At 60.6% G+C, this 14,112-nt stretch overlaps 1 protein-coding gene across 2 annotated transcripts in view; it reads left to right on the plus strand.

The window, feature by feature from the left end:
* The first annotated feature begins 11,164 nt into the window (after positions 1 to 11,164).
* The window catches only part of ANKRD45 (ankyrin repeat domain 45), a 338,931-nt gene continuing 335,983 nt past the window's right edge, over positions 11,165 to 14,112 (plus strand). The window contains exon 1 of one of the 2 annotated variants that reach the window (XM_086694875.1): positions 11,165 to 11,235. In XM_086694875.1, the coding sequence (XP_086551001.1) occupies positions 11,233 to 11,235 (3 nt within the window). In that variant the 5' untranslated portion in view covers positions 11,165 to 11,232. The remainder of the gene's footprint in view (positions 11,236 to 14,112) is intronic. The other variant, XM_086694876.1, reaches the window with a different exon arrangement.

The raw sequence follows: 14,112 nt of genomic DNA on the forward strand, positions 1-14,112 counted from the left end.
GCTCTGTGCTCTCACCACAGATACTCCTGGGGAAGGACAGAGAGGGAGGCACAGAATCCCAAGCAGCCCCTCCAGGCCCCGGTGCTCTCATACCAAGGCTCCAGGCCCCAGTGCTCACAACACCGAGCCTCCAGGCCCCAGTGCTCGCAGAACAGAGCCTCCAGTTGCTGAAGCCACTCGCCATGCCTGAAGGCACTCCCCCTGTCTGAATGCACTCCCCGTTCCTGAAGGCATTCCCTTTGCCTGAAGGCACAAGCACTCTCTGAGTGCGCACCCCATGGGTGAGGGCACACCCTTTGCCTGAGTGTGCCCTGTGCCTGAGGGCGAGCCCAGTGCCTGAGGGCACGCCCTGTGCCTGAAGAGCACAGAGGCTCCCCGTGCCTGAAGTGGCACCCTGTGCATGAAGCCGCTCACTGTACCTGAAGGTGCTCCCAGGGCCTGAAGACAAGCTCCATGGTTGAAGGTGCGCCCCGTGCTTGAAAACGCTCCCTGTGCCTGAAGCCGCTCCCTGTTCCTGAAGGCATGCCTCTTGCCTGAAACAGCTCCAGGTGCCTGTACTCAGGCCCCTTGCCTGCAGGCTAGGCCCGTGCCTGAAGGAAAGCCCCGTGCCTGAAGCCTTGCCACAAGCATGAAGCCCCGCCCAGTGCCTGCAGGCATGCCCCTTGCCTGAAGGCACGCCCCATGCCTGAAGGCTTGCACCAAGCCTGAATTCTCACCCTGTGCCTGAAGTCTAGCCCCCTGCATGAAGACAGAGTCATGTCCAGGGCCTGAGGGCATGCCCAGTGACTGAAGTCAGTCACCCCCAATGACTGAAGTCACTCCCAGTGACGGAAGTCCCTTGCGAATTCACACACAGTGACGGAAGACCCTCTCGAAGTCACCTCCACTGACGGAACACTCCCAAACTCACTCCCAGTGACTGAAGTCAAAGTCACTCCCAGAGCCTAAAGTCGGCAATCCCAGTGCCTGAAGGAACAGGAGGGGAAGGACAGAGAGAGAGGGAGACACAAAATTCCAAGCAGCCTCCAGGCTCTGTGGTCTCAGCACAGAAACTCCTGGGGAAGGACAGAGACAGAGGGAGACACACAATCCCATGCAGCCTCCAGCTCTGTGCTCAAACCAGAGACCTCCGGGGGAAAAACAGAGAGGGAGACACAGAATCCCAAGCAGCCCATCCAGGCTCCAGTGCCAGCGGAACTGGGGCACAGGAGGCCCCAGTGACCGCGGCAGTGGAGCCTCCAGTGACCTCAGTGACCGCAGCACTGGAGCCTCCAGGGACAACAGTGCCCACGGCACTGCACTTTCCAGTGAACCCAGTGTCCACAGCATTTCAGCCTCCAGTGAACCCAGAACCCATGGCACTGAACCCTCTACTGAAACCAGTGCTCGTGGCACTGCACCCTCCAGTGAACCCAGTGACCATGGCACTGCACTCGCCAGTGAACCCAGTGTCCACAGCACTGGAGCCTCCAGTGAACCCAGTTCCCGTGAAAGTGCAGCATGCAGTGAACTCAGTTCCCAGAGCACTGCAGCCTCCATTGAACCCTGAGCCCGCGGCACTGCACACTCCAGTGAACCCAGTGCCCGGGGCAATGCACCCTGCAGTGAACCCAGTTCCGACTTCACTGCAGCCTCCAGTGATCTCAGTGCCCGCGGCACTGCAGCCTCCAGGGAGCACAGTACTGCGGCACTGCAGCCTTCAGTGAACCCAGTGCCCGCGGCACTGAAGCCTGCAGTGAACCCATTGCCCACAGCAATGAAGGATCCAGTGAACCTACTTCCCGTGGCACTGTAGCCCCCTGTGAACCCATGGCACGCCACACTGAAGCCTGCACTGAATCCAGTGCCCGAGGCACAGCAGCCTGCAGTGAACCCAGTGCCCGTGGCACTGTAGCCTCCAGTGAACCCAAAGACCGCAGCACTGCACGCTCTACTGAACCCAGGGCCCGCGGCACTGCACCATCCAGGGAAAAAAGTATCCGCGGCACTGCATCCTGCAGTGAACCCAGTGCCCAGGGCACTGCAGCCTGCAGTGAACCCAGTTCCCACTGCATCGCAGCCTCCAGTGAACCCACTGCCCGCGGCACTGCACCCTCCAGTGAAGGTAGTGCCTGCCGCACTGCACCCTCCAGTGAAACCAGTGCCCGCAGCATTGCAGCCTCCAGTGAAACCTGTGCTCACTGCACGGCAGCCTCCAGTTATCCCAGTGACCCGTGCACTGCAGTCTGCAGTGAACCCAGTGCACGTGGCACTGCACCCTGCAGTGAACCCAGTTCCAACTATACTGCAGCCTCCAGTGATCCCAGTGCCCATGGCACTGCAGCCTCCAGTGAGCCTGGTGCTCACGGGATTGCAGCTGCCAGGGAGACCAGTGCCTGCGGCACTGCACCCTCCAGTGAAACCAGAGTCCGTGGAACTGCACCCTCAAGTGAAGACAGTGCTGGGTGCACTGCACCCTCCAGTTAACGCAGTGCCCGCAGCACTGCACCCTCCAGTGAACCCAGTGCCCGTGGCACTGCACCCTCCAGGAAAGCCAGTACCCGCGACACTGCACCCTCCAGTGAACCCAGTGTCCGCAGCACTGCAGCCTCCAGTGAAACCAGAGCCCGCGGAACTGCCCCCTCCAGTGAAGCCAGTGCTGGGTGCACTGCACCCTTGTTTAACGCAGTGCCCACAGCACTGCACCATCCAGTGAACACAGTGCTCCCAGCACTGCAGCCTCCAGTGAACCCAGGGCCCGCGGCACTGCACCCTTCAATAAAACCAGTGCCCACGGCACTGCAGCCTCCAGTGAACACAGTGTCCGCGGCACTACAGCCTCCAGTGAAGCCAGTGCCTGCGGCACTGCACCCTCGACTTAACCCAGCGCCCGCGGCACAGCACCCTGCAGTGAACAATGTGCCCGTGGCACTGCATCATGCAGTGCACCCAGTGCACGGGGCACTGCAGCCAGCAGTCAACCCAGTGCCCGTGGCACTGCAGCCTCCAGTGAATGCAGAGCCCGCAGCACTGCAACCTCTACTGAACCCAGGGCCCGTGGCACTGCACACTCCAGTGAAAAAAGCATCCACAGCACTGCATCCTGCAGTGAACCCAGTGCCCGGGGCACTGCAGCCTGCAGTAAACCCAGTTCCACTGCACTGCAGCCTCCAGTGAACCCACTGCCCACGGCACTGCACCCTCCAGTGAAGGCAGTGCCTGCCACACTGCACCCTCCAGTGAACCCAGTGCCCGCGGCACTGCACCATCTTGTGAAACCAGTGCTCGTGGCACTGCACCCTCCAGTGAACACAGTGCCTGCGGCACTTCACCCTCCAGTGAACCAAGGGCCCTCAGCGCTGCAGCCTCCAGTGAACCCAGTTCTCCCGGCACTGCAGCCTGCAATGAGCACAGTGCCCATAGCACTGCAATCTCCAGTGAACCCAGAGCCCACGGCACTGCACCCTCCAGTGAGCCCAGTGCTCACGTCATGGCAGCCTCCAGTGAGCCCAGTGCCTGCAGCACTGCAGCCTCCAGTGAGCCCAGTGCCCGTGGAAATGCAGCCTCCAGGGAGCACAGTATGGTGGCACTGTAGCCTCCAGTGAGCCCAGTTCTCATGGCCCTGCAGCCACAAGTGAGCCCAGTGCCTGCGGCCCTGCAGCCTCCAGCGAAACGAGAGCCCGCGGAACTGCACCCTCCAGTGAACACAGTGCTTGCGGCACAGCAGCCTCCAGTGAAACCAGGGCCCACGGCACTGCATCCTGCATTGAACCCAGTGCCAGGGAACTGCAGCCTGCAGTGAACCCAGTGCCCACAGCATTGCACCCTCCAGTGAAGTCAGTGTCCCCGGCACTGCACTTTCCAGTGAACCCAGTGTCCACGGCATTGCAGCTGCCAGTGAACCCATAGCCCGTAGCACTGATCCCTCTACTGAAACCAGTGCAAGTGGCACTGCACCCTCCAGTGAAGCCAGTGCCCGTGGCACTGCAGCCTCCAGTGAACCCACTGCCTGCAACACTGCAGCCTCCAGTGAAGGCAGTGCCTGCTGCACTGCACCCTCAAGTGAACCCAGTGCCCATGGCACTGCACCATGCTGTGAACCCAGTTCCTGCTTCTATGCAACCTCCAGTGAACCCAGTGCCCGTAGCACTGCAGCCTCCAGTGAACCCACTGCCCATGGCAATGCAGCCTCCATTCAACCCAGTGCACGCGTCACTGCATGCTGCAGTGAACCCAGTGCCTGAGGAACTGGAGCCTGCAGTGAACCCAGTGACCACAGCACTGCAGCCTCAAGTGAACCCAGTGCAGGCGGAAAGGCAGTTTGCAGTGAACCCAGTGCCCGCGGCACTGCAGTCTGCAGTGAACCCAGTGCCCGAGGCACTGCACCCTCCAGTGAACCCAGTGCCCGTGGCACTGCGGCCTCCAGTGAAGCCAGTGCCCAACGCACTGCATCCCCCAGTGACCCCAGTGACTGCAGCATGTCAGCTTCCAGTTATCTGAGTGACCAGTGCACTGCAGCCTGCAGTGAACCCAGTGTCCGCGGCACTGCAGCCTCCACTGAAGCCAGTTCCCGACACACTGCATCCTCCAGTGACTCCAGTGGCCGCAGCACTGCAGCTTCCAGTTATCTGAGTGACCAGTGCACTGCAGCCTGCAGTGAACCTAGTGCCCGCGGCACTGTACCCTCCAGTGAAGCCAGTTCCCACTGCACTGCACCCTCCAGTGAACCCAGTGCCCAGTCACTGCAACCTCCAGTGAACCCAGTGCCCATGGCAATGCACCCTTCAGTGAACCCAGTGCCCACGGCACTGCAGCATCCAGTTATCTCAGTGACAGGTGCACTGCAGCCTGCAGTGAACCCAGTGCCCGCAGCACTGCAGCCTCCAGTGAACCATGACCCCGCAGCACTGCACCCTCCAGTGAACCCACTGTCCGAGGCACCGCACCCTCCAGTGAACCCAGTTCCCGTGGCACTGCAGCCTGTTGTGAACCCACTGCCCGCGGCAATGCAGCCTCCAGGAAACCCACTGCCCGCGACACTGAACCCTCCAGTGAACCCCCTGCCCGAAGCACTGCAACTTCCAGTGAAGGCAGCGCCCGCTGCACTGCACCCTCCAGTGAACGCAGTGCCTGCAACACTTCACCCTCCGGTGAACCAAGTGCCCTAAGCACTGCAGCCTCCAGTGAACCCAGTTCCCCTGGCACTGCAGCGTGCAGTGAACCCAGTGCCCACAGCACTGCAGCCTCTAGTGAAAAAAGTGCAGCAGCAATGCAACCTGCAGTGAACCCAGTAACTGTGGGACTGCAGCCTGCTCTGAACCCACTGCCCGCAGAACTGCACCCTCCAGTGAACTCACTGCCCAGGACACTGCACCCTCCAGTGAACCCAGTGCCCGTGGCGCTGTACCCTCCACTGACCCCAGTGCATGCATCACTGCATCCTGCAGTGAACCCAGTGTCCGCGGCACTACAGCCTGCAGTGAACCCAGTGCCCGTGGCACTGCAGCCTCCAGTGAACCCAGTGTCCGCGGCACTGCAGCCTCCAGTGAAGCCAGTGCCCGCAGCACTGCAGCTTTCAGTTATCTCAGTGTCCGGTGCACTGCAGCCTGCAGTGAACCCAGTGCTGGCGGTACTGCAGCCCACAGTGAACCCAGTGCCTCCAATGAAGCCTGACCGCCAGGCCCTGCAGCCTCCAGTGAACTAAGTGCCCGCAGCACTGCAGCCTCCAGTGCAGCCAGTCCTGAGTGCACTGCACCCTCCTGTTAACACAATGACTGCAGCATTGCACCATCCAGTGAACCCAGTTCCCGCCGCACTGCAGCCTGCAGGGAACCCAGACCTGGCGGCACTGCATCCTGCAGTAAAAACAGTGTCTGATACACTACATCCTCCAGTGAACCCAGTGTCTGCGGCACTGCAGACTCCAGTGAACTCAGTGCAGTCGGCACGGCAGTTTGCAGTGAACCCTGTGCTCGCGGCATGCAGCCTGCAGTGAACCCTGTGCCCGCAGCACTGCAGCATGCAGTGAACCCAGTGCCACAGCACTGCAGCCTCCAGTGAACCCAGAACCCGTGGCACTGCACACTCCAGTGAACCCAGTGCCCAAGTCACTGCACCCTCCAGTGAACCCAGTTCCTGTGGCACTGCAGCCTGTCGTGAACCCACTGCCTGCGGCACTGCAGCCTCAAGTGAACCCACTGCCCGTGACACTGCAGCCTCCAGTGAAGGAAGTTCCTGCTGCACTGCAACCTCCAGTGAACCCAGTGCCCGTGGCACTGCACCACGCAGTGAACCCAGTTCCCGCTTCTATGCAGCCTCCAATGAACCCAGTGCCCGCAGCACTGCATCCTCCAGTGAACCCAGTGCCCCCCACACTGCAGCATCCAGTGAACCCAGTGCATGCATCACTGCATCCTGCAGTGAACCCAGTGGCTGAGGCACTGCAGCCTGCAGTAAACCCACTGACCGCAGCATGGCAACCTCAAGTGAACCCAGTGTTCGAGGCACTGCAGCCTCCAGTGAAGCCAGTGCCCGACGCACTGCATCCTCCAGTGACCCCAGCACCCGCAGCATGTCAGCTTCCAGTTATCTCAGTGACTGGTGCACTGCAGTCTGCAGTGAACCCAGTGCCCGCAGCACTGCAACCTCCAGTGAACCCAGTTCCCACTGCACTGCAGCCTCCAGTGAACCCACTGTCCGAGGCACTGCACCCTCAAGTGAAGGCAGTGCCTGCCGCACTGCACCCTTCAGTGAATCCAGTGCCCGCGGCACTGCAGTCTGCAGTGAACCCAGAGCCTGCGGCACTGCACCCTCCAGTGAACCCAGTACCCGTGGCACTGCACCCTCCCGTGACACCAGTGCCTGCGGCACTGCAGTCTGCAGTGAACACAGTGCCCAAGGCACTGCAGCCTGCAGTGAACCCAGAGCCCGCGGCACTGCACCATCCAGTGAATCCAGTTCTGGGTGCACTGCACCCTCCAGTTAACTCAGTGGCCGCAGCACTGCAGCCTCCAGTGAACCCAGTGCCCGTGGCACTGCACCCTCCAGTGAACCCAGTGTCCACGGCACTGCAGCCTCCAGTGAACCCAGTTCCCGAGGCAGTGCAGCATGCAGTTGAGAGGCCTGAGAAAACTGAAACTTAAAAGCTAAAGTTACGGGAAACTGAAACCTAACCAAGCCTAACCAGCTTGTTCCACTTCTGTACAATTGCTTGGCGCGCCCGTGTATTCCTGATCAATCATTGTTGCTTGGCACGCCCATGTATTCCTGATCAATCATTGAGATACCCATACCCCCGGTTGTGGTCTGATCGAAAGGCAGGAACCAATTGAATACTGCTAAGTGTCCAACTTTAAACATCAACCAATCGCAGCTCTGTAACTGAAAAATCCCTGATTTCCCCATGACTTGTTTGTACCTGTCTATAAAAGGGGTGTAAAAACCTCTCTCGGGGCCTCTTAGCGTCACTGGCAATGAGTGCGCAGAGGTCCAGGTTCGAACCTGCAATAAATGACCCTTGCTGCTTAGCTTTGACTCTGGACTCTGGTGGTTCGATTTTGGGGTCTCTTAGACTCTGGGCATTTCACAGTGAACTCAGTGCCCACAGCACTGCAGCCTCCATTGAACCCTGAGCCCGTGGCACTGCACACTCCAGTGAACCCTGTGCCTGTGAACCCACTGCACACGGCACTGCAGCTTCCAGTGAAGGCAGTGCCTGCTGCACTGCACCTTTAGTGAATGCAGTGCCTGAGGCACTTCACCCCCAGTGAACCAAGTGCCATAAGCACTGCAGCTTCCAGTGAACCCAGTTCCTCTGGCACTGCAGCGTGCCATGAACCCAGTGCCCACAGCACTGCAGCCTCTAGTGAACAAAGTGCCCGCAGCCATGTAACCTGCAGTTAACCTAGAGCCCACAGCACTGCACCCTCCAGTGAACCCAGTACCCGTGGCACTGCAGGCTGCTGTGAACCCACTGCCTGCGGATCTGCAGCCTCTAGTGAACCCACTGCCCACAACACTGCACCCTCCAGTGAACCAAGTGCCCATGGCACTGCACCCTCCAGTGACCCCAGTGCCCACAGCACTGCAGCCAGCCTTGAACCCAGTGCCCGCAGCACTACAGGCTCAAGTGAACCCAGTGTCCGTGGCACTGAGGCCTCCAGTGAAGCCAATGCCCAACACACTGCATACTCCAGTGACCCCAGTGCCCGCATCACTTCAGCTTCCATCATCTCAGTGACTGGCGCACTGCAGCCCCCAGTGAACCCAGTGCCCACAGCAGTGCAGCCTCCAGTGAAGCCTGACCACCAGGCCCTGCACCCTCCAGTGAACCCAGTGCCCGCGGCACTGCAGCCTCCAATGCAGCCAGTCCTGAGTGCACTGCACCCTCCTGTTAACGCAGTGACTGCAGCACTGCACCATCCAGTGAACCCAGTTCCCGCCGCACTGCAGCCTGCAGGGAACCCAGTCTGGAGGCACTGCATCCTGCAGTGAAAACAATGCCTGAGGAAATACATCCTCCAGTGAACCCAGTGTCCGCGGCACTGCAGCCTCCAGTGAACCCAGTGCAGGCGGCATGGCAGTTTGCAGTGAACCCTGTGCTCGCGGCATGCAGCCTGCAGTGAACCCCATGTCCGCATCACTGCAGCATGCAGTGAATCCAGTGCCCACAGCACTGCAGCCTCCAGTGAACCCACTGCCCGTGACACTGCTCTCTCCAGTGAACACAGTGCCCATGGCACTGCAGTCTGCAGTGAAACCAGAGCCCGAGGCAATGCAGCCCCCAGTGAACCCAGTGCCCGCAGCACTGCAGCCTCCAGTGAACCCTGACCCCGCGGCACTGCACCCTCCAGTGAACCCACTGCCCGAGGCACTGCACCCGCCACTGAACCCAGTTCCCATGGCACTGCAGCCTGTTGTAAACCCACTGCCCGCGGCCCTGAACCCTCCAGTTACCCCAGTGCCCACGGCACTGCAGTCTGCAGTGACACCAGTGCCCACGGCACTGCAGACTCAAGTGAACCCAGTGTCTGTGGCACTGCAGCCTCCCGTGAAGCCCGTGCCCGACACACTGCATCCTCCAGTGACCCCAGTGCCCGTAGCACTGCAGCTTCCACCCATCTCAGTGACCGGTGCACTGAACCCTCCAGTGAACCCAGTGTCCGCGGTACTACATCCCCCAGTGAACCCAGTGCCCACAGCACTGCAGCCACCAGCGAAGCCTGACCGCCGGGCCAGCACCCTCCAGTGAACCCAGTGCCCACAGCACTGTAGCTTCCAGTGCAGCTAGTCCTGAGTGCACTGCACCCTTCCGTTAACGCAGTGACCGCAGCAATGCACCATACAGTGAACCCAGTTCCTGCCGCATGGCAGCCTGCAGGGAACCTAGTCACGGGGAGTGCCGTGAGCCATGGTAAGGGACTCAGGACCTGGAGGCCCTGGGCTGCGAGCCCCAGGCCTGGAGGCCCGGGGCTCGCAGCCCAGGGGCTGCTTGTGATTCTGTGTCTCGCATCCCTCAGACCTATCCCGGGAGTTTCTGAGCTCAGACCACAGTGTCTGGAGGCTGTTTGGGATTCTCGCTTGTGTCTCACTTGGGATTTTGTACATGCTGCACAGCCCCTGGAGGGGCTGCTTGGGATTCTGTGTCTTGCATCCCTCAGACATATCCCGGGGTTTCTGAGCTGAGACCATAGGGTCTGGAGGCTTTTTGGGATTCTCGCTTGTGTCTCGCTTGGGATTTTGTGCTCACTGCACAGCCCCTGGAGGGGCTGCTTGGGATTCTGTGTCTGCCATTCCTCGGACCTTCCCCGGGAGTTTCTAGGCTTCGACCCCAGGGTCTGGAGGCTGTTTGGGATTCTATGACACCTTTCTCTCAGATACAGGGAGCAGCTTCAGGCACACAGAGCGTTTTGAGGCACGGGGCTCACCTTCAACCATGGGGCTTGTCTTCAGGCACTTGGAGCAACTTCAGGTACAGGGAGATGCTTCATGCACAGGGCGCGACTTCAGGCAAGGGGAGCCTCTGTGTTCTTCAGGCACAGGGTGCACAATCAGGCACTGTGCTCATCATCAGGCACAGGGCGCCCTCAGGCAAGGGGTGCACAGTCAGGCATGGGGCAAGTCTTCAGGGAGTGCTTGTGCCCTTGAGTCAAGGGGAGCGCCTTGAGGCATGAGGCTTGCCTTCAGGCACTGGGAGCTTTTTCAGGCATGGGGTGCAGCTTCAGGACGGGGAGCTCCTGTGCCATTCAGGAAAGGGAAGTACATGTGTCTTTCAACAAGGGGTGCCCCATCATGCACAGGGAACTCAAGGAGACAGAGAGACTACCCTCAGACATGGCGTGCATCCTCAGAGTGTGCCTGTGCATTTCAGGCACGGGAAGTGCCGTGAGCCATGGGAAGTGACTCAGGACCTGGAGGCCCTGGGCTCCCAGCCCAGCGCCTGGAGGCCCTGGGCTCCCAGCCCAGCGCCTGGGGGCCCTGGGCTCCCAGCCCAGCGCCTGGGGGCCCTGGGCTCCCAGCCCAGCGCCTGGGGGCCCTGGGCTGCGAGCCCAGTGCATGGAGGGCCTGGGCTGTGAGCCCTGCGCCTAGTGGCACTGGCCTGCGAGCCCAGCGACAGGAGGCCCTGGGCAACGAGCCCAGCGCCTGGAGGCCCTGGGCTGCGAGCCCAGCGCCTGGAGGCCGTGGGCTCTCAGCACAGCGCCTAGAGGCCCTGGACCACAGGGTTTGTTGGCATTTTGTGATTCTAGCTTGTGTCTCGCTTGGGATTTTGGGCTCGCTGCACAGCCCCTGGAGGGGCTGCTTGGGATTCTGTGTCTCCCATTTCTCGGACCATCCCCGGGAGTTTCTGAGCTCAGACCCCAGGGTCTGGAGGCTGTTTGGGAATCTGTGACCCCTTTCTCTCAGGTACAGGGAGCAGCTTCAGCCATGGTGAGCCATGGTAAGTGACTCAGGGCCTGGAGGCCCGGGGCGGCAGGGGCACTACCCATTCTGTGTCTCACATACCATGGACCTATCCCGGGAGATTCTGAGAGAGACCCCAGTGTCTGGAGCCTTTTTCGGATTCTAGCTTGTGTCTCGCTTGGGATTTTGTGCTCGCTGCACAGCCCCTGGAGGGGCTGCTTGGGATTCTGTGTCTCCAATCCCTCGGACCTTCCCCGGGAGTTTCTGAGCAGAGAACCCAGGGTCTGGTGGGTGTTTGGGATTCTGTGACCCCATTCTCTCAGGTACATGGAGCGGCTTCAGCCATGGTAAGGCATGGTAAGTGACTCAGTGCATGGAGGCTGGGGCTCGCAGCGGCTGCTTGGGATTGTGGGTCTCGCATCCCTCAGACCTATCCCGGGAGTTTCTGAGCTGAGACCACAGGGTTTGTTGTCATTTTCTGATTCTAGCTTGTGTCTTGGTTGGGATTTTGTGCTCGCTGCACAGCCCCTGGAGGGGCTGCTTGGGATTCTGTGTCTCCTATTTCTCGGAACTTCCCCGGGAGTTTCTGAGTTGAGAGCCCAGGGTCTGAAGGCTGTTTGGGATTCTGTGACCCCTTTCTCTCAGGTACAGGGAGCGGCTTCAGCCATGGTGAGCCATGGTAAGTGACTCAGGGCCTGAAGGCCTGGGGTGAGCAGCCCAGCGCCGGGAGGCCCGGGGCGAGCAGCCCAGCGCCTGGAGGCCGTGGGCTCCGAGCGCAGCGCCTGGAGGCCCTGGGCTGCAAGCCCAGTGCATGGAGGGCCTGGGCTGTGAGCCCTGTGCCTAGTGGCGCTGGCCTGTGAGCCCAGCGCCTGGAGGCCCTGGGCTACGAGCCCAGCACCTGGAGGCCCTGGGCTACGAGCCCAGCACCTGGAGGCCCTGGGCTCACCACCTTCGGCTTGGAGGCCCTGGGATCACAGCCCAGGAGCACCTGGAAGCCCTGGGCTCGCAGACCAGCAGCGCCTGGAGCCCCAGTGCTTGCAGCCAAGCAACACCTGGAGGTCCTGGACTCACAGCCCATCAGCTCCTGGAGGCCCTGGGCTCACAGCCTAGCAGTGCATGGAGGCCCTGGGCTCGCAGACCAGCAGCGCTTGGAGGCCCTGGGCTCGCAGCCCATCAGGGCATGGAGGCCCTGGGCTCCCAGCCCAGTAGCGCCTAGAGACCCAGGGCTCACAGCCCAGGGGTGCCTGGAGGCCCGGGGCTCGCAAACCAGTGGTGCCTGGAGGCACTGGGCTCACAGCCCAGCGGTGCATGGAGACACGGGGCGATCAGGGGCACTACCCATTCTGTGTCTTGCATACCACGGACCTATCCCAGGAGATTCTGAGAAAGACCCCAGGATCTGGAGCCTTTTTCGGATTCTAGCTTGTGTCTCGCTTAGGATTTTGTGCTCGCTGCACAGCCCCTGGAGGGGATGCTTGGGATTCTGTGTCTCCCATTTCTCGGACCTTCCCCGGGAGTTTCTGAGCGGAGACCCCAGGTTCTGGAGGCTGTTTGGAATACTGTGACCCCTTTCTCTCAGGTACAGGGAGCGGCTTCAGCCATGGTGAGCCATGGTAAGTGACTCAGGGCCTGGAGGCCGGGGCTCGTAGCGGCAGTTTGGGATTCTGTGTCTCGCATCCCTCGGTCCTAACCCGGGAGTTTCTGAGCTGAGACCACAGGGTTTGTTGGCTTTTTAGGATTCAGGCATATGTCTCGCTTGGGATTTTTGTGCTCGCTGCACAGCCCCTGGAGGGCTGCTTGGGATTCTGTGTCTCCCAATTCTCGGACCTTCCCCGGAAGTTTCTCAGCTGAGACCCCATGGTGTGGAGGCTGTGTGGGATTCTCTGAACCCTTTCTCTCAGGTACAGAGAGAGGCTTCAGCCATGATGAGCCATGGTATGTGACAGCCCCGGGCGTGGAGGCCCGGGGCGAGCAGGGGCACTACCCATTCTGTGTCTACAATCCCTTGGACCTTCCCTGGGAGTTTCTGAGCAGAGAACCCAGGGTCTGGCAGGTGTTTGGGGTTATGTGACCTCATTCTCTCCGGTACAGGGAGTGGTTTCAGCGAAGGTAAGGCAAGGTAAGTGACTCAGGGCCTGGAGGCCGGGGCTTGCAGCGGCTACTTGGGATTTGGTGTCTCGTATCCCTCAGACATATCCTGGGAGTTTCTGAGCTGAGACAACAGGATTTGTTGTCATTTTGGAATTCTAGCTTGTGTCTCGCTTGGGATTTTGTGCTCCCTGCACAGACCCTGGATGGGCTGCTTGGGATTCTGTGTCTCCCATTTCTCGGATCTTCCCTGGTAGTTTCTGAGCTGAGACCCAAGGGTCTGGAGGCTGTTTGGGATTCTGTGACCCCTTTCTCTCAGGTACAGGGAGCGGCTTCAGCCATGGTGAGCCATGGTAGGTGACTCAGGGCCTGGAGGCCTGGGACGAGCAGCCCCGGGCGAGGAGGCCCGGGTTGAGCAGGGGCACTACCCATTCTTTGTCTCCAATCCCTAGGAACTTCCCTGAGAGTTTCTGAGTAGAGAACCCAGGGTCTGGCGGGTGTTTGGGATTCTGTGACCCCATTCTCTCAGGTACAGTCAGCAGTTTCAGCCATGGTAAGGCATGGTAATTGACTCAGGGCCTCAAGGCCCGGGCTCGCAGCAGCTGATTGGGATTGTGTGTCTCGCATCCATCTGAGCTATCCTGGGAGTTTCTGAGCTGAGACCACAGAGTTTTGTGATTCTAGCTTGTGTCTCCCTTGGGATTTTGTGCTCGCTGCACATCCCCTGGAGGGGCTGCTTGGGATTCTGTGTCCCTCCGATTTGTCGGACCATTCCCGGGAGATTCTGAGCTGAGACCCCAGATTCTGGAGGCTGTTTGGGATTCTGTGTCCCCTTTCTCTCAGGTACAGGGAGCGGCTTCAGCCAAGGTGAGCCATGGAAAGTGACTCAGGGCCTGGAGGCCTGGGGCGAGCAGCTACTGGGCGAACAGCCCTGGGCCTCCAGGCGAGTAGCCCCGAGCGAGGAGGCCCGGGAAGGGCAGCCCCGGGTGAGGAGGCCCGGCCCGGGCAGCCCCGGGCCTGGAGGCCCGGGCCTGGAGGCCCGGGCAGAGCAGGGGCACTACCCATTCTGTGTCTCGCATCCCTCAGACCTATCCGGGGAGTTTCTGAGCTGAGACCCCAGGGTTTGGAGGCTGTTTGGGGTTCTGT

This window comes from Puma concolor, chromosome E4, assembly GCF_028749965.1.
Source record: "Puma concolor isolate L17-30 chromosome E4, mPumCon1.1.hap2, whole genome shotgun sequence".
NCBI lineage: Eukaryota > Metazoa > Chordata > Mammalia > Carnivora > Felidae > Puma > Puma concolor.